The following is a 19745-nucleotide window of genomic DNA, read 5'->3' as shown; positions in this document are numbered from 1 at the left end:
AAGTGGTCCGTTTCCCACTCAAAAGATTCAGTCAGCAGTAGCGGCCGTACTGCTATCCCAGCCTTCTTTTTTCATCGAGTCAGCCCGTTGGACTTCAACAGGATACTGTGATTTGAACAACTTGCCCGTCACTTTAACCACGCATGAAAAGTCGTCGGCTCACATCCACTGTCAAATTACGCTGAAGACCTTCTTGAAAACCAAATGAGGCTGAAATATGATCTACCACAATGAAAAGGTAAAGGACCTGTAATGTAATGTAATAAATATATGATATTGTCAATATTCGATCACTGATAATACTCCAACATTGGATTGTGTTACATTTACAGGAACAGGGATATTTCCAGACAATATCAACATGGAATAAAATAAAATGTGTAATTCCTCACTACCATGTTTGTTCCTTCTGTTCAAATGTAAATCTTTGAATTTGCAAAGCATAAAAACAAAGAAAATAGCTTTATCTCACAGGAATACGTGAAATGACCACAACCTCTCAGCTATCAAACTCTATCAAACTGGCTAGCTATTTTTTCTGAAGTTATCCAGCTGGCAAAGCAACTAATCCATCAGGTTTAAAATCAAATTTAAGCAAACTCAAAAAACAACATTAAAAAAGAAGAAAACAAGTAGCTGGCAAGTCAATATTAGAGAGCATCCAACACCAACAATTTGATATGCATGTACATAAAAAGACTTCCAATTGTTGGTTGATTTAAATAGGCAAATTGTTCGTATTGCTTTAAAAGTGAAAAGCACAAACAATTATATAATGTGGCAGTAACCATTCTAAAACTTTCATTCCCCAAAAACAAACAAGATATGTGGTGAGAGCCTTGTGAAGCTTTGGCTCTCTGCTCTCCCATTTGCTTCTCGATGTAATGCTTCAGTGCTGATAGTTTACTCTAAGTCCTCATTACTGTCAGAAATGCTGTGTGATGCTTATTTATTGAGACAAACAGACGCAGCCTAAGCATCTGTGTTTACAGTACGAGTGGTATTTGCTAAGCATTTGTGTGCACTCAATATTGCTATTGGTAAATTGGACCCACCCAGTCTGCCCATTTGCTGCTATGTGATCACTTTTTTCAGAAAACCAAGTTACTGCAGTTGTGCAGCTCCACAGGAGCTGCCTAGGCCTCTTAATGATTGGTTGGGAGAGGACGGGGCGGGACATTTTATCTCTCTTTGAGGATCCCCAGACACTCTCACTTGCGCTGCATCTACACAGACAGATCCACCTACTTCATTGCTTTAGAGCTCTTCAGGGACAGGAGGACTGAAAGTGCAGCCGAGGAATTTTGGAATCCCGGAAAACAGATCAAGAGGATATTGAGGAATTAATTGAATTTTAGTAATATTCTGGGATTAAAACAACGGCAAGCATCTCAAACCGGAGAAGTCAATTTTACGTTATTAAAAACTATCCTCATAAATTCTCAATATTCCCAAACTACCTATTGTTTGGGGGAAACTAAACAGGGATTTGGAGGCCTTGCGTGTGCATGTGTGAGGCGTGAGGTGGCCAAACAGCTGACAACCCAAAAACTTGCTGCAACCAATGCAAACAGACAGTACCATGCCAACCCTGCTGCATATATGGCACAAGAGGACTACAACAGGACAGACTTTACTCCTTTTATTCTTCTTTGTTATCTTCAACCACCAGGTAAATGCTTAATATACATGCATGCACACACACACACACACACACATGCGTACACACACACAAATTAGGCCTTTCAAGTAACTTACATTCAAGTCTTGTTTAGAGTTGTACTTCATAGTATCAGCGGGATACTATAAATACTATAATTCTCCTCTAGATTTACAGAGGTAGTATAACAGGTCATGTTTCTCATGAAACACAGAAAAAAACGTGATGCAAGATGAATGTCTAGAATGTCTAAAAATATATTTAAGATTTTATTTTCAGTATCTCTGAAATCGTTTAATAAAAAGAGCAGTTTAGTGACATTCTTGAAAAACAACTTTGTATCTGAAATCAAATATAAGAAACATTCCCTTCAAAGGAAGAAAAGAAATGTAAAGAAAAAGACAAATTTGGGGTGATGAGGCACTTTAAATTAGTCTATACATGTACATTTTCCCAACACTTACATGTATAACTTTATATTAATATTTTTTCTATTCAATTGTATTTTATTTTGTATAGCCCAAAATCACAAATTTGCCTCAGAGTGTTTCACAGTCTGTACACATGCGACAGCCCCTGTCCCGAAACCCGCACAAGAACAACTCCTCCCTAAAAAATGAAAGACCCTTGATGGGGAGAAAAAAAGGGAGAACGGCAGAGAAGGATCCCTCTCTCGGGATGGACAGACAGCAATGGATGTCATGTATTCAGAATGAACGGCGTAAAAGATGTACAATACATTCAATTCCTATGACAGAAATGATTAAAATATACTTACTATAGTCTTGAATTTCTAATTTGAGTTTATGATCATCTCCTGCTTGTCAGCGGAGAAATGTTCTTCAGGTGAGTTTATTTACCACTGTACTTTTAAAACTTTTTGAGCACAGATAAGCCTTTTAGCATGACTTCAATTATCGGGTCAATTAACCCGGCGAATAGGACATTTGATTGACTTAATTGAACCACGTATGAGGAAGAGGGCCCTGTTCGGAATGGATTAATGGCACAGATATCAGGAGCGTTCTCAAGAGACCTTAGAGTGCTCCCACTGCCACAGATGTCTTTTGAATGCTGTCGTATTACATCTCGTCAAGGTCTGTCTGATCACAAAATTCATATTTTTCCCACCTCTAATTGTACCACTACAGTCCTGGATGACAGCAAAGAAATGGTTTGTACTGTACCCTATTGTGGTTAGAATTATTAGGGCCTGAGGCGACTCAGGCGAAGCCCTATTGTGTTTTGAGGAATTATTAAGGCCTGAGGCGACAGTCAGGCGAACCCATATTGTGTTTCTAAGAATTATTAGGACCTGAGGCGACTGAAAGTCGGGGGAACCCATATTGTGTTTCGAAGAATTATTAGGGCCTGAGGCGAAAGTCGGGCGAAGCCCTATTGGGTTGAGGAACTATTTCTTCACCACCTGAATCGCACTATTGAGGCCTTTATTATATTGAAAAAAATTCTTCAAATTTGACCTGCGCATCAGAAGTGTGGAACAATTTAGATATTTTTTGGGTCCCGTATTTGGGTATGAAAAAAAATCTAGTGCCCCTAGAGAAGTTTCCTCTAGGGAGATTTTTGCCCAGTCTCACAAATTGACTTTTACAGGTTTTTTTGTGGACTAGTTTTCCCACCATTTTTAATTTTCCTCCTAGACGCTGGGTCCCATTCTCACAAAATGATCAGGTAATTATTATTGACCACTGCAGGGACAGCACCATCAGATGTAACCACAGCCTGTGGGAAGGAAAAGCAAAAAGTGTCACAGCTAGCCGTCCCCTTTAATGTGAGGGCCCAGACGCAGACACTGTAGGCAGAGGTGGAAGTGATAACAATTTTTATTTAGTAGAAGTGTTGTAGATCTTCGGGGGGGGGGGGGGGGGGGCACTTAAAAAGGCTGTTAAGATGAATGATAAATCCAATGGTGATGTTGGCAGTCCTTACTGCGTTAGATGGGAATCCAGATAGGAGAGGAGGGTGCTGGCTGAATGCTGAGGCTTTGAGTCCACGGTGGGGCGAGCAGGCAGTCAGTGAAGTGGAAGGCAGTGAAGGGGCCAACGGTGTAGCAGATTCCGGCAACAGGAGCAAGACTGGAGGAGACAAAGACAAAATGTCACACTAAGAAAGAGGCTTCTCTCTGAAGCGATACATGGGAGCCGTACTACCACTCAGGAAGCGAGATAATCTGGCGAAGACTGGAGCTCCTGCAGATCCTTAAAAAGGGTGTTCTGACGAGGGTAGATGAAGAACAGGTGTGATGACAGGAGTGATCCAGCCTCCGCCCCAGACTCCCAGGAAACCTGCCCCGCCCTCACCTAAGACTCAGAAACCAAACAACAACCGGAAAGAAGCAAAGGGGGTAATGTTGGATGGATTATGGATTATGACGAAGTAATGCGATTAATATTTAAAATAATAACGATGATGATAGCAGAAGCACTTGTCAACACGGCCATGGTGAGAGGCATGGTCCGGATAGAGCCATGATCCATGGAAACCTGTGAGGCGAGAAAGCACAAGTACTCTGTGGAAGTAACAAAGTTAGTTATGCGCATTAATGTTGGCAGTAATAGTATTGAGTAATAAGCGGTGTCAGCAAAGCCAGGATCCAGACGGATCCACGGATAGCTGCGGGGCGAGAAAGCAGCTGAATTCTGATTTCAACTAAAACTCGCGAGGTCAAAACGGGGATTTGGAGGCCTTGCGTGTGCATGTGTGAGGCGTGAGGCGGCCAAACAGCTGACAACCCCAAAACTTGCTGCAACCAATGTAAACAGACAGTACCATGCCAACCCTGCTACATATATGGCACAAGAGGACTACAACAGGACAGACTGTACTCCTTTTATTCTTCTTTGTTATTTTCAACCACCAGGTAAATGCTTAATATACATGCATGCACACACACGAATTAGGCCTTTCAAGTAACTTCAAGTAACTAATTCGAGTTGTACTTTACAGTAGAGAGAGAGAGAGAGAGATTTTTGATTTTGATAAACCTTTATTTTCTTATAAAAAAACAAACACAAACAAGAATATTGCCTGATGACATTAAGGTCCAATCAATACACAGAAGAACGCCACGCTCTCCTATCAGCCAGTCCACACCAGGCTCCTCTGCAGCATCAACGCACACCGCCCACTCCGCCGATGAACTGGTAGTCCATCTGGTCAGTGGCTCCTCACCTCCGCCGGTACTCCACTCAGTCCCCAGCAGCCCTCCCGTTGCCATTGTTGATCTTCTGGACAATCTTTCGCAGCCGGAAGACCTCCTGCTGCGTGTATTGGGAACTGCCTCGTTTGCTCGCACCCTCCCGAGCAGTACGACCGAATTTCTCCATATCCGGAAAGTAGTCCTCCAGCTTAATCCCCTTCATGTTCTTGGTGGTCTTCAGGAAGAGTTTCACCCTCCCCACGCTGTACCGATTGGTGGCCGTCTCGCCGGAGGAGACGCTGTGCGCAGAAGACTCCGCTCCTGCTGCCCCTCCCCCCTCTGTCTCTCTGTTCCCTGACCCCTTCTTGGCCTGAGAGCCCCCTCCGCTCTCCGTCTTTCTCTTCAGGCGGGGGACTTTTAACGCCTCTTCTTCTCCCTCCATGTCCATGTCGCTGTCCGTGGACAGGGTCCCTTCAATGTAGGTCCCCAAACCCGTTCCCGGCTCCTCTTGCCTCCCTTCACCCCCTTGACCCACCTGCTGGACCCCACTCGCCCGTACTTCCATCCCTACACCCACTTGACCCGCAAGCTGGACCTCGTCTGCTTTCTCATTCACTCCGTCACTCGCCTGCCCCACCTGCTGGGCCCCACTCACCCCTTCATTCGCTCCGTCACTTGCCTGCCTCACCTGCTGGACCCCACTCACCCCTTCATTCACTCAGTCGCTCGCCTGCCCCACCTGCTGGACCCCACTCGCCCCTTCATTCACTCCGTTGCTCGCCTGCCCCACCTGCTGGGCCCCACTCACCCCTTCATTCGCTCCGTCGCTCGCCGGCCCCACCTGCTGGGCCCCACTCACCCCTTCATTCGCTCCGTCACTCGCCTGCCTCACCTGCTGGGCCCCACTCACCCCTTCCTTCACTCCGTCACTCGCCTGCCCCACCTGCTGGGCCCCACTCACCCCTTCATTCACTCCGTCACTCGCCTGCCTCACCTGCTGGGCCCCACTCACCCCTTCATTCGCTCCGTCACTCGCCTGCCCCACCTGCTGGGCCCCACCCGTGTCTTCAATTACCCCGTCAGTCCCTCTCTCCACCAGCTGGACTCTGCATCCCCCCCCCTCACTCACTGCACCCTTCTGGACTTGACCTGTCCCCGTTTCACCTCCCTGTTGGACCCCAACTGTCCCCTCTTGTCTTTCCTGCCCACCTTGGCTGTGACCAGTAGAGGTCTTCTCTGGACATGTCCTGCTCAGATGTCCCTCTCTGCCACACCGGTAACATTTCGTGCTGTCAGAGTTGACAAACATCACATAGTCAAACCCATCCACCCTTAATTTGAACACCACGTTCAGATCCTCGTTTTTTTTGTTGAGGATCATGTAGAGCGTCCTCTTGTGAGATACCACGTGTCTCAGGAGAGGGGATTTGAGACCACCCCGTGTCTCGACAGTTCTCTGGTCAACATCTCGTCCCTGATGAACGGGGTCACGTTAGAGACCGTGACTCGGGTCGCTGGTGTGGCGAGAGGCAGGACGGGCACGAACGTCTCGTTCACCACGATCCCCTTCTCCACCACCATGTTGGCTTTGTCCACACTGTCTATGAACATCACCACCGCGTTGTTCATGCAGGCGGCGGATTTTACGCTGCCGTGACCGACCATCTCCCCCACGGCCAGGCTGCAGTCCTCCACCGAGCACGGGAAACCCGGCGGAACTTTAACGCCTTTCTTCCGCTTCAGTCGGGTCAGGTCCATGGCGGCGTTTAGCGCGCCGACCAGCGCAAGCCGATCAGCCGCAAAACGCGCACTGCACAAACACAGACCTCTAAAAACCAAGTCCACACAAACTCTCTAGGTTCTCCACATGAACTAGTGGAAATATCCACACGGAAAACAGTATCGCTCTCAGCTCCACGCTCCGTCACTCAGAGAGAGAGAGAGATTTTTTTTTTTGATTTTTAGAAAACCTTTATTTTGCATAAAAAAACAATTACAGTCATTTCATCTCATTTGCATTGGCCCGTCTTCTTGCTCAGGATCCTCCTCCGCCGGTCGGACGCCTCACTCAGCCACATTTCCTCCTTCCCTGGTGATCTTGAGGTTGATCTTCCGTAGTCGGAAGACCTCCCGCTGGGTGTAGTCTTCCCCACCCTTTTTCGTGCAGCAGCAACGGAGCGCGCGAACTTCTCCAAGTCGGAGAAGTAGTCCTCCAGCTCCACTCCTCTCTGGTTCTTGGTGGCCAGCAGGAACGATTTCATCCGCCCCACCCCGTGCCTGCTGGTGACCGTCCCCCCTGAGGAGACGCTGTCTTCAGTGGCCCACCCTGAAGAGGACCCTGACTCCACACCTCCCACCTTTCCTCTGCGCCCCCCTCTTTTTGCCCGAGAGCCTCCCCTGTTGGCCCTCGTCTTCCTCTTCAGGCGGGGAGCCTTAAAGTCCACCCCCCCCTCTTCCATATATTCCTCGCTGTCCGAGGTTCCACCTCGAGCAGCTCCCCCACTACCAAGTGCCCCCATCCCCTCTTTCACTCGGTCACACACACCTGCCCGCTGGGCTACATTCAACCCCCCATCCACTCCGACATTCATCCCCTCTGACCCCTCACCCACCTGACCGACCGGCTGGCTCTCGCCCAATCCCACACTCGCCCCCTCATCCACCTGATCGCCCGGCTGGCCCTCACCCAATCCCACACTCACCCCCTCACCCATCCCCACAGTCACCCCCTCACCCACCTGACCGACCGGCTGGCTCTCACCCAATCCGACACTCCTCCTCATCCACCTGACCGACCAGCTGGCCCTCACTCGTCGCCACACTCACCCCCTCACCCGTCGCCACAGTCGCCCCCTCACCCACCTGACCGAGAGGCTGACCCTCACCCGTTGCCACACTCACCCCCTCAGCGACCGGTTGGGCCTCACCCATCGCCACACTCACCCCCTCACCCGTCCCTACTGTCACCCCCTCATCCACCTGACCGACCGGCTGGCTCTCACCGCCTCCCACACTCGCCCCCACATCCAGCGGAGCGGACGAGGGGTTCCTCTCCGGGCAACCCCTCGCCAGGTGTCCCTCTCCACCGCAACGGAAACACCTCCCATCGTCCGATGTGGCGAACATGGCGTAATCAAACCCCTCGATCCTCACCTTAATCACCAGGTCGAGGGCCTGGGGTTTGGTGAGGACCATGTGGAGTTGCCTCCTATGCGACACCACATGCCTCATTAAAGGCAACTTGCAAATATTACTGGGTATATTGCATGTTTCAAAAACATAAATATTGACTATTTGTAAAATATTTTTCTTTGTGGCTCAAGCTGGGGCTACGCCACATGGTCCTCTATGGACCACCCGCCACTGGTATGGGCAGATGGGCAGTATGTATGTATTATTCATAACCAGTCATTCGATCAATTGAAGCAGTGAAACATGGAACATCTAGAAGTTTATTAAGCGCAAAATAAACAAACCAAACTTTACGAAGAGCACAACATGCAGCGGCTTTCCAGGTCTTCTCTGCATCGCAACATTCTACAAACATGTACTGTATGAGAGACTGTGTGTGAGACAGTATGAGAGACGGTGTGTGAGACAGTATGAGACAGAGACAGTATGAATTTCCTCTCTATAAAACCTTAACTAATATAACATCAATGAGGAAGAGAGCTGCCCTTTTTTCCGGAGGTGTGGTGAGCTAATCTAGCTGGCTCAAATAAGCCTGCGCCGGAGCAGGTTCAAGTTTTTGGATGTGTTGCTATGGTGATTGTGCAAAACTTGCTTTGGAGAACCGAAAAGCCTGATTAATGTAATGTTATCGAAAATTATCTGGCAAACTCAGTTAGCCACGTACGAGGAACGGGGCCCTGATCTTGGATGCAAATTTATTCCGGAACCATCCTGCTGTGCATCTGGGCCCCGCTGCAGACCTATTTTTGTAGATCTGTTACAGATTTTATTATACTTCCAGGGCGGATCCGGCCCATCTGCGTAGGCAAATGTCTGCTAAAATATTCAGGGTAAATATTCGGGTGATAAAAAATCATATGCCACATGTGTACAGATTGTAAAGCGCGAGTTTTTGAATTTTGGGCTGTACAAAATATATGTATATTTAATTTAATCAAATATGTTTTTCTAGTTTCTTTGAGTTGTTGAAGAAATAAAGATGATTTATATAGTGTGGAGAGCTTTATTTGAAGTAATATTTGGCTTGCATGTGGAATGGAGATTCTGTATATTATAAAAGTGGGTTTAATTATATTATATCATAACTATGCAGTTGATTTTATTTTTTAAACATTTTAATGCAGGTAACAGGCTCACTGCTTGGAAGTCTGATAGCGAAACGGACCAAATACTGGGAGGAATGTAACATAACTCTGGCAACAAGGGCACTACCAGAAAATGGTGAGTCGGCAAAGTAGTTCACTGTTAATTAGCTTGCTTCTTACTATCTTTGTGATAACTAGATTATTGTTGTTTTACAGGAATCTACTGTAAAGGAACGTTTGACACATTTGTGTGTTGGCCCCATTCATCTCCTGGGAATGTGTCTGTCCCCTGTCCTTCTTACCTACCATGGATCAGTGAGGACAATGTTATGTTTTACTACTTGAGTAAAAGGCCTTTTATGTATGAAGTCAAATTAGCAACACTTGGAGGAAGATATATAAATTGCACTACACAAACTTTAATTGTACTTTTGCTGAAATATGGGTACGGGTATATATGCTAATTAATGAATCATAACCACTGTGGTTATTCATTATTACATCTTGGGTCAGATCAGATCAACATTTTAATTAGTCCACTACTTTCAAATTAGGACAAATACCTGCATTGGCAATAATTGGGATATTTTGGTACATTGACATTGAAATTTATCTCAGTACAGCAGACTCTTTCAAAGGAATTTCTCAAAGGTCCATACAGCCTTGAAAAAAATAGTATCCAGCCTTGAAAATATTTTCAATGTGTCCTTAAATCACCGACAGACGGCTCCAGGAGGGCACACAGAGAATGCTTATTGAATGGTGTATGGCGAAAGAAGGATAATTCCTCCGAGACCTGGAGGGATGACTCAGAATGTAAGGAGGACCATTATTTCAAAGACAAGGTGAGATAATGTAAAATGCATGGTTTCTATACCCTTTACATTTTGGAGCATTTTGTCTCTATATTAGTAACTTATCCATTTTCTTGTGTTTGCATGTGTGTACGTAAAGGAGGATGAAATGCTTCGCCAGACAGCCCTCAGGCTTATATCTGTCATCGGCTATTCCATGTCCTTGTCCTCTCTTTTTATTGCTACTCTCCTGTTGGGCATGTTGAGGTCAGTAGTAGGGAGTAGAGGCGTTTCTGATGGAAACAAAGAAAATAATCTAATTTGTATGGAGATGGAAGATTTGCCTTAGCCTTAGTTATGATAACATTTACTTACCAAAGTCTAAGAAATGTTTCTGCATTGTATCCGTTTTCTAGATTGCCATTTAAAATTTTGGTAACCAAAATTGTTCCGTTTATCATTTTGAGAATTTGAAGGTGTAAATATTTCATAAAAGGTTATGTTCATTGCTTCTCACCAAAATGCATAGTTTATACTTCAAACCTGTTAAACATGTTCATTTATTTACCTTTCTAGAGTTGTAAGAAGGTAAATCATTAAAACATGCCTTTTCTAACATTTTAAAAGCAATTAGTACATCCATGAGTGATTGAAGTTAAAGTTGATTCAAGAAGTAGTTTTCATTCTTAATTAATCTATTGATGCATTGCTTAATTGTCCGAACCTGAAAAGGCACCCACTTTTAAAAACATTATTTCAAAGTGGTGAAAACAGGAAATTCTTTCTGGTCCATGTTGTTTCATGCACATTGATCATTTCGCCCTCTTATACCATGAAATAAGCCCTCAGTAATGCTTTTACAGTTGCACAGGAAGTATTGATTGTTGCCTTTTTCCAAATTACTCCTGTTTCTGTCTACAAGGAAGCTCCACTGTACCAGGAACTACATACACATGAATCTCTTTGTGTCGTTCATCCTGAGAGCCCTGGCTGTCATCTCTAAGGAAATTGTATTATACATTATGTATTCCAAGCTACCCAAGGACGATCCAGGATGGAACTCCTATTCAATCTCTGCGGTATAAATTATATGTCATTTTTCAATTAATTTTATTTTGTATAGCCCAAAAAGAGAAATTTGTCTCAGAAGGCTTTGCAGTTTCAAAAACCCCTGAAACCCTGATTACCCTCATCATTATTCACATATCTGCTCGGGCTGATTTGGTTTTAGCTGTGAAACCTTTTAAATGTGTACACGAGAGCACTTGTTAATCAACCAAAGCAGTTTGAATTAACCATAACATTTCATACTAATTTGCAATTTCGTTCAACAGATAGCGTTGATATGTAAATTTTCCAAAGTGTGTATGGAATACTTTGTGGCCTGTAACTTCTTCTGGCTCTTGGTGGAAGCCATTTTCCTCCGTACGCTGCTCTTCACAGCTGTGCTGACCAAGAGACATCTGCTGAAGAACTACATGCTGCTCGGATGGGGTAACTAAACCTAATATCACTCAGTGAATGTTTGGTCAGTGGCTCTTCACCTTCATACACTGACCATCTTATCTCACCTTTTGGACATGTCACACCCAATGGGTGAGAAATCAACTCTACGTTCCAATTTAATCATCATCAATTATGACTCGATGTAGAAAGGTATCAATTGTTATCATTGTTATCCCTGTAAAAATTGTGACTCTGTGTTGACCATTCTTTACTATCCCTGAATGCAACAGACATAACAGACATGCTTCTTATTCACGTTTAAAGGTAGGCTTAACTTGCCGACTTACATCCCTAGTTTATAAGATTATATTGAAGCATTTCGATACTTTCCACGCTAAACTTAAAATGTAGAAAATTGCAAAGCTTAATAGATTCCAATTTTTTACTGAAGAATTGCGGCCCTATATTGTCACGAAGAAGCTTTTGTGCTGTGTTACAAATTTTGGAAACAAGATTAAAAATGAATCTTGACGATACACAGCAATACTGTACGTCCAAACCAAAGCTAAAGTCATGGCATCACTCAGGTCCAGAAAGCGTTCTTGGTGATTTCGGGGAAGAGTCAATATTATTTTTATCAATTGGCTCCTTTCAACGGAGCAGCTCTACTCCGTGCTCCTCACCGATGGCTGAGCTTCTCACCCTATCTCTGAGGGAGACGCAAGCCACCCTCCTGAGGAAACCCATTTTGGCCGCTTGTACCCCCGACCTAGTTCTTTCAGTCATGATCCATCCTTCATGACCACAGGTGAGGGTAGGAACGAAGATTGAACAGTAGATTGAGAGTTACCGTGCGGTAAATCGAGTGCAATACCGCCCCCGCTGCTCTAATTCTCTCTAATTCAAACTCACACTCCATCGTCCCCTCACTCGTGAACAAGACCCCGAGCTTCCCCCGAGACTCCTTCACTTGGGGCCTACACGGAGTAGGCAATCCTTTGGTTTCCTGCTGAGAACCATGGCCACAGATTTAGAGGTACTAAACCTCATCCCAACCACTTCACACTCGGCTGCGAACCGCTGTAGTGAGAGTTGGACCACATCATCTGCTAAAAGAGGCGATGAAATCCACAGCCCCTTGAACTGTAGACCCTCCTCATCATTCTAAAAAGCCAAATTCATCAGATCCATTTTCACTATGCATTCCTTCAGCCAACTGCCTTAAACATGGTATAACAATTGCTGTTAGCCTAAACAACCTTAGTTGAGTATAACACACAATCAATAAGCTGAGTTATTATTAAACCAATTCCAACTGCATACAGTTATACTCTAATTACCTTAATTTATTGTCTAATATTGTCTTATTACAAAAAATGAAAGGTCTAAAAAAATGGCAACTGCCGTCAGCAGCTTTGGCAGTGGGCAGCTTTGGATGTCGTAAAACAAAAAGGACACAGAGGACAAAAATCTCAGTGTCCTTGGTGGATAGGGATGGGTATTGTTTGGGTTTTTTCAGATTCAGTGCAACTGATCGGGTAAACACTGACTTAAATGAAAATACATAAAAGGTAGATAGCTAACTAGCTACTATATATACACAAGCGGTGGGCTATGTTAGCTTCTGCAAGTGTAAAATAAAGTTTTTCAATTGGCTCAGGTACCAAAACCTAAAAATCTGGGTTGCGTTTCGGTATGGTAGGTACTGATCGGATAGAATACCAATATGGCACCAGTTCTCGGTACTCAACCCTATTGGTGGAGGCCCTGTCTTTGCCTTTATACTAGTAGATTGCTTTGACTTTTGAATAATGGAGACTATAGGTCAGAGTTGCTTGAAAGCCCTGTGTGTTGCATCCACACATCTGGTACCTGACCATCTGCGATTATTTGATGAGTTAGGATGAACTCATCAAAGAACGCAAAGCATAAAGGAAGGTTTTTTGAGAAAATGTGTTTAAGTGCATTTAAAATGTTGCACCTTATTCTTATTTTATTACTTTTCAGGCACACCTATTTTGTTTGTAACACCATGGACAGTGGTCAAGATTTTATATGAAAACACTGAGTAAGTTTTTCATTACATTCTTCTACATTCAAGAAATTATTAGAAAATGTCTCACTGATCGACTTTTTAAAATCTTTTTATTTCTAAGATGCTGGTCAATTGTGAACAAATGGTTCTGGTGGATAATAAGGGGCCCTATTACTTTTTCAGTGCTTGTAAGTGATTTGTGAACCAATCTTTGTAAGCCTGTCTGAGAACCACAGTACATTTATTCAACCTTATGTTCACGTTAGTTACAGATCCAACATCTTGTTCCTATAAGTCTCGTTTCAGTGGTGCCTGATATCATAACACATTTCTATTAAATCTAACCTTGATATGTATTGCAGGTAATTTTCTTCATATTCATTAAGATTCTGATGCTGCTGCTATCCAAGCTAAAAGCAGATCAGTTGACGTTGACAGACTACAGATACAGGTATTTGTCCCTGCCTTTACCTTCTAACCCATTCAAATTCCAGGAAACGTCTTTGACCTTAAGTGCCAAGTAGTGTTTAAACAATGAATTAGGTTCATGGTCAAACATTTAAATGTCAACCGTGAATTTCTCCATGGAAAGGAAGCTTTTTAACCCTAATAGTATAGCTTACTTTGCACTTCATATAGCCCTTTGAATTGTGTGCAACTATATATTTTGCAAACTTATTACCTGTCTTAACAAGTTATAATTATTTACTTCTGTATAATTTTGTCCTTCAGCTTGGCCAGAGCAACACTGGTACTGATTCCTCTGCTGGGACTCCATGAAGTGGTTTTCACTGTTCTGATAGATGAATGTGTGGAAGGCAGCAGTCGCTACGCCAGGAACTTTATCAACCTTACTCTCAGCTCGTTTCAGGTAATATCTGTAAAGTTGATTACATAAGTTTTTATGGTTGTTGTAAAGCTACATTAACTATCATATCTTATGTGTATCATTTTCCAGGGATTCTTAGTCGCTGTGCTGTACTGCTTTGCTAATGGAGAGGTAAATTTCATCTACTTGTAGTGTGATTTTTCACGTACATGTAGAAACATATGAATTGAAAGCTCAATACAGTCATTATAGAACAAATAAGTTGGCATTCCAACAATAGTAAATAGTACTTTCCAACTATTACTTTTCAACTTTCTACTTATGCTTGCATTAACATAAACCAAATTAATTAACCTTTTTATCATGGTTTTTCAATGGAGTTTTCTTTTCTAATTCCGCTCAAACTTTAAATCCTTCTGCTTTGTCAATCTTTCAGCTACAGCCACCATTTAAACGTTAAAATGTGGACAAAAGCCTAAGGTATTATTTTTAAAGAAGCTTGTTGATATCTATTTAACTTTCTTCAATATCACTCATTATGTTTCATGAATTTCTGAGATTTACATTAGTGTGTATTGCGCCAGCTGGTGTGAAGCCTGAAGAGCTAGAGGGCAGAGCTGCGTCAGGATCTGTTTCAAAAATATTTCTATTTTGCCCTCATTGCCACAATATTCACTCTTCAGGCTTCATTTTTGGATAAAATGATAAGATGCTTGTGCTGGTCGTAGGCATGTGGTTATGGAATCCCACATTAAAACAAGAGCGAGACCGGTCTGTATTAAGCTCCATAGAGACCAATGCAAATCTGGTGACATATTTCTCAGAGAAAGCAGAAGCTGTACGTTTTTGAAACTGGTGATAGAGTCGTTTTCCTGACCTGCAGAGACATATGAATCACATAAAATCTCCTTATTTTTTGCACAAGCGTTATAGAATCGCGGTAAAGTACACTTGTTTGAGGTGTGGATTCTAGGAATTGCTGTTCTCTCTGCACTTTGATCCGCTCTTTAACGATCCCAGCTCCCATCACTTTTTCTTTCTTTCTCCCCCTCTTCCTCCCTTTCTCTCTCTCTCTCTCTCTTCCTCTCTTTCTCCCTCTCCCTCTCTAACTCTCTACGTTTCCTCTCTCTCTTTCATCCCCACATCCTATAATTTTAAAACGAAACCCCCATGGAGGGGCATTCTTACTAAAATGTTTGAAGGCTATAAATTAATAATTAATTAATTAATTAATTTGAATGACAAACATTATGTCTCCTGACCCCCTGTTCCAAATTCCATTATTTCAAAAATAAAATCCTCAATAATTATATGTACTCTGACATTACTTACATTTCAGCTTCTGCAATTCCTGTATTTTGTGTGTTTTCAGCAATTTTTTCAAATTTCAACTTTTTTAGCAAAATCTATTAATTCATTTCAGCTGTTACTATTTCTGTATTTTCAGCAATTTAAGAATATTTTAAACTTTGATTTCTGTATGTTCAGCCATTTTTTGATCACCAAGATATCTAGAATGAGCACAGAATAACATCCCACCTCCCTCTCTGCCAATCCCAGGCATCCCACTTGTGCCACCAATCCCACTATAGATAGCTTGAATCATTGCCATGATGGTCTGCTTCACGACAAGGGCCGCTCCTCAGTAACAGTGCTTCCTCTTGTCCTCTGTTCTCCTTCTGATGTACCTGCAGGTATTGCTGTCAGAGAGGAGACAGCAACTTTGTCTCACCCGTAAGGAAGGTTTACAAGAATAATGTTAAACCAGTTTTTTGCTGTTTAAGTATTTTGTGCTACTCCAGGTCCTCTGCTTGTTTAAATCGAGCAGCGGTGGATGAAAATCTGCCCCATTCCGTTATGATTTTGTTTAAACTTTAATGCTCGAGTAACATGAGTAGTCATACAATATCATCTTTTTACTTTTGAATAGTCTTGCTCATCACTTAAAGTATATTGCGTAGTTGTTCTCATTCTTACTAATTGTCTTTTCACCTGGTCTGCTTCAGTATCTCCTTACTGACTTTATATTACTCCTGAACATAAAAAATGACTCATGAAATCCCCAGTAATTAACAAGATTATTAACACTCCATTATTTACTAATTTAGCATTGGCGCCCATTCAATATACGGTTTCGGGACCTATCCCTCCCCGTCAGGTCATGTACGTAACAACATTAAAGCCTCTATAGATCCAGTGTTCAGTTTGTCTGTTCTGGGATGCTGTATGAACCTGGTGGTGCAAGATGGAATAGGACTTGCTCCGTATGTAGAGATGACGCTAGTGTAGGCCTTAAAGTATTACAATCCTAGCGCCTCCTTTTGACACTATTACGGAAATGCAAACGTTTTACATTACATTATACAGGTCATTTAACTGACGCTTTTATTCAAAGCGACTTACATTGCATTTTTTAACCCGCGGCTTTTACATTTTTGCCCAGGTAACAATTAGGGGTTAGGTGTCTTGCTCAGGGAGCAAGCCGGGGCTCCAACCTTGCGGTTCCCACCCTCTCTACCCCTGCGCCACCGTCATCACCGTAAATATTGGGAGTTTTTTAAAAACGTTGCCCTGAGAACGTGATGCTCTGAAATGAGCAGATATTCTGTTCCATTTGGTTTTTTGTGAACATTTCCTTTATTTTTTGTACTTTCCAGGCGCAATACTTTGACAAACTCCTCCCTGAGACTTTGTCGCAGCTATTTCAATTTTGGGCGGAACAATCTCAAGGCCTTGGTGATTAAATTATATTAAAAGATTTTTGTATTACACTGTTACATTACATTTAGCTGACGCTTTTATCCAAAGCAACTTACATTGCATTGTTAACCCGTGTTTTTTTTTTAAACATTTTTGCCCAGGCAGCAATTAGGGGTTAGGTGTCTTACTCAGGAACACCTCAACATGTGGCAGCCAGGGCTCGAACCACCAACTTGCATTTCCCGGCGCACCCTCACTACCCCTGCGCCACAACGACCCCCCGGTTGCTGTGTCAACCCTACAAACTAAAAACGGGGTACTTTTGAGGGACTAAATATGCTCCAATCTTAACTAAACATGGCACGCAAATGTTAAAGTTAAAGATGTAGTTACTTAATAGGATTTCAATGCTTCCAAATGGCATATTGGCTCGATAGTGCCCCCTACCCCAACTGCTTTGATCCAGGTGCACTTACCTGGAGCCCACAGCTTTGATCCAGCTGTGTAGATTTCTCCTCCATATCAGCAGAGTAAGCTTGAGGATAATGAGTCAAGTTGGTCGAATGTCCCACTGTGACCGACATGACTGGACCTCTCTCCACATCCTCACTGGAGAGAAATGATCCACTTGATAAAAGGACATTTCTTTTGCAGAGTCTTTTCATGTCCGTCGTCGGGCAGGCCCCCCCCCCGACACGCAAGGGGAGACAAAGGCCCATTCATTGCTGCTCGCAGCTTTAATTAGTATTATTTTCCCTGTTTGTCAATAAATCCTCTGGTAACAATTGTCTTTGAACTGGAATTCAGGTCCAAGCTGAACTGAAGAAGCGCTGGCAACTTTTCCTGTTTACCAACCACGCCCAGTTCAGGAGCTGCTTTTGGAGCGTACCGCTGAAGTACCTGCGGAGGAATACCCGGATGCACCGCCCGCATTGCTCTCAGCAGAACAACCTTTTTGACAAGGACATAACGTTCACAACACATCCACACCTGCTCCAGTTAGCTGTACATGAAGGGGGTCCAGGACTTGCAATAGGAGAGGTAAAACGTTTAAAGGACTGTGACACAACAGGGCATGTCTTTCTCAACAGAAAGAGCTTATCCAGTAGTGATGGGGAGTTAACACTCGCAGAGACAATGGAGGAAATTCAGGAGGAGAGCCAATTCTGATCCCCTTCAGTGGGTTAACTTTTATCATATTGTATATAGCAACCGCATAGCAATATATTATTGATGCTGAATCATGTGGGCATTCATACCCTGTTCTTTAATGCCCTATGTTGAAATCTAGACCTTTCCAATTGTTTGCATTATGTTCATGGTGTATTTATTCCCCCCAAAACCCACATATGTAGTTAATACAGACAAACAACTCTGTCATCTAGTCTGTATTTGTGCCTTTAGTTTTTGGGATATTTTTTCATTCTATTGTCGATGTTCTGAGCAAGTGAATTGCAATGGAGTCACTTTAGCAACATTGTATTGTATGTATTTATAACATGGATTTGTAACATCGACTCATGAATAAAGTGGATTCTACTCCACAATCGTTGACTTTTCTGGTTTAGGTTCTTTCAAAGTTCAGCATTATCAGAATAGTTTGTGTTATTTCACCAAAAAATATTGAAGGTTAATTCATTAATCAAATATATTGTTGGTGTTACCAGACCTTAAGAAGTGCTTGTTGGTCTTGGATTGGTCTGGGAAAATATTGAATATTCTCTACTGTGTGTCATTTAAGGTGATACTCTTGTGATGCATTTCCTTTCAATATTGTATCTTTCATGCTTTGTGGTTTGAATAGCTATAGCCATTAGGAACATTTGTAATATAATAATACAAAGCCCCAAATTGTTGAAAAATCATTCAAAATAAATATTGTGAATCTCACGAGGATCACGTTTAACAAGTAAAACATTCACCAATGCTCAACAAATAATATTAATGTTTTCCGTCATCGTAAGATGACTCATTATGTTTCATGAATTTCTGAGATTTACATTAGTGTGTATTGCGCCAGCTGGTGTGAAGCCTGAAGAGCTAGAGGGCAGAGCTGCGTCAGGATCTGGTTCAAAAATATTTCTATTTTGCCCTCATTGCCACAATATTCACTCTTCAGGCTTCATTTTTGGATAAAATGATAAGATGCTTGTGCTGGTCGTAGGCATGTGGTTATGGAATCCCACATTAAAACAAGAGCGAGACCGGTCTGTATTAAGCTCCATAGAGACCAATGCAAATCTGGTGACATATTTCTCAGAGAAAGCAGAAGCTGTACGTTTTTGAAACTGGTGATAGAGTCGTTTTCATGACCTGCAGAGACATATGAATCACATAAAATCTCCTTATTTTTTGCACAAGCGTTATAGAATCGCGGTAAAGTACACTTGTTTGAGGTGCGGATTCTAGGAATTGCTGTTCTCTCTGCACTTTGATCCGCTCTTTAACGATCCCAGCTCCCATCACTTTTTGCCATCACGATCCCAGCTCCCATCACTTTTTCTTTCTTTTTCCCCCTCTTCCGTCCCCACATAAAGTTTGGCTGCGCAATTGATGGAGGTTCCCTGTTAGGTAGTAATTAACACACTAGCGTCCCACAGAAACCTGTTACAGTGCCATTAAAGCATCATATTTTCTATTTATGCCTTCGAAATTAACTAACTTTCATACGTTTTTCTGTATAAATACCTGTAGAAACCCACACTGGAAAAAATCCAAATCTTACCAATTATATTGTTCTCATTTCTAGTCAAAATATCTCATTACACTTAATATAAGACACAAATGCCTACCACGTACCGTTTCATATGAAAAAAGTTTTTTTTTTACATTTACATTTACAGA

General features: G+C 42.8%; 1 protein-coding gene across 1 annotated transcript; it reads left to right on the top strand.

Moving 5' to 3' along the window:
- Positions 1-1217: 1217 nt before the first annotated feature.
- Positions 1218-18453, top strand: LOC120815534 (glucagon-like peptide 2 receptor). Its single transcript, XM_078087707.1, has 13 exons — positions 1218-1672; positions 9137-9233; positions 9314-9412; positions 9821-9942; positions 10052-10158; positions 10814-10970; positions 11226-11385; positions 13345-13405; positions 13494-13560; positions 13735-13823; positions 14105-14243; positions 14331-14372; positions 17709-18453. The coding sequence occupies exons 1-13, from the start codon at positions 1565-1567 to the stop codon at positions 18069-18071; spliced, it is 1611 nt and encodes a 536-aa protein (XP_077943833.1). The 5' UTR covers positions 1218-1564; the 3' UTR covers positions 18072-18453.
- Positions 18454-19745: the final 1292 nt, after the last annotated feature.

The sequence above is a fragment of the Gasterosteus aculeatus genome, chromosome 1, assembly GCF_964276395.1.
Source record: "Gasterosteus aculeatus chromosome 1, fGasAcu3.hap1.1, whole genome shotgun sequence".
Taxonomy (NCBI): Eukaryota; Metazoa; Chordata; class Actinopteri; order Perciformes; family Gasterosteidae; genus Gasterosteus; species Gasterosteus aculeatus.
This window is presented reverse-complemented; position numbering and strand designations above follow the sequence as displayed.

Bases quoted from the DNA above. Each gene is read 5' to 3' on its own strand.
- LOC120815534 (XM_078087707.1), top strand. From the start codon at position 1,565: ATGCAAACAGACAGTACCATGCCAACCCTGCTGCATATATGGCACAAG. The intron at 1,673-9,136 runs GTAAATGCTTAA...ATTTTAATGCAG, and splicing joins TTGTTATCTTCAACCACCAG to GTAACAGGCTCACTGCTTGG. The intron at 11,386-13,344 runs GTAACTAAACCT...ATTACTTTTCAG, and splicing joins CTACATGCTGCTCGGATGGG to GCACACCTATTTTGTTTGTA.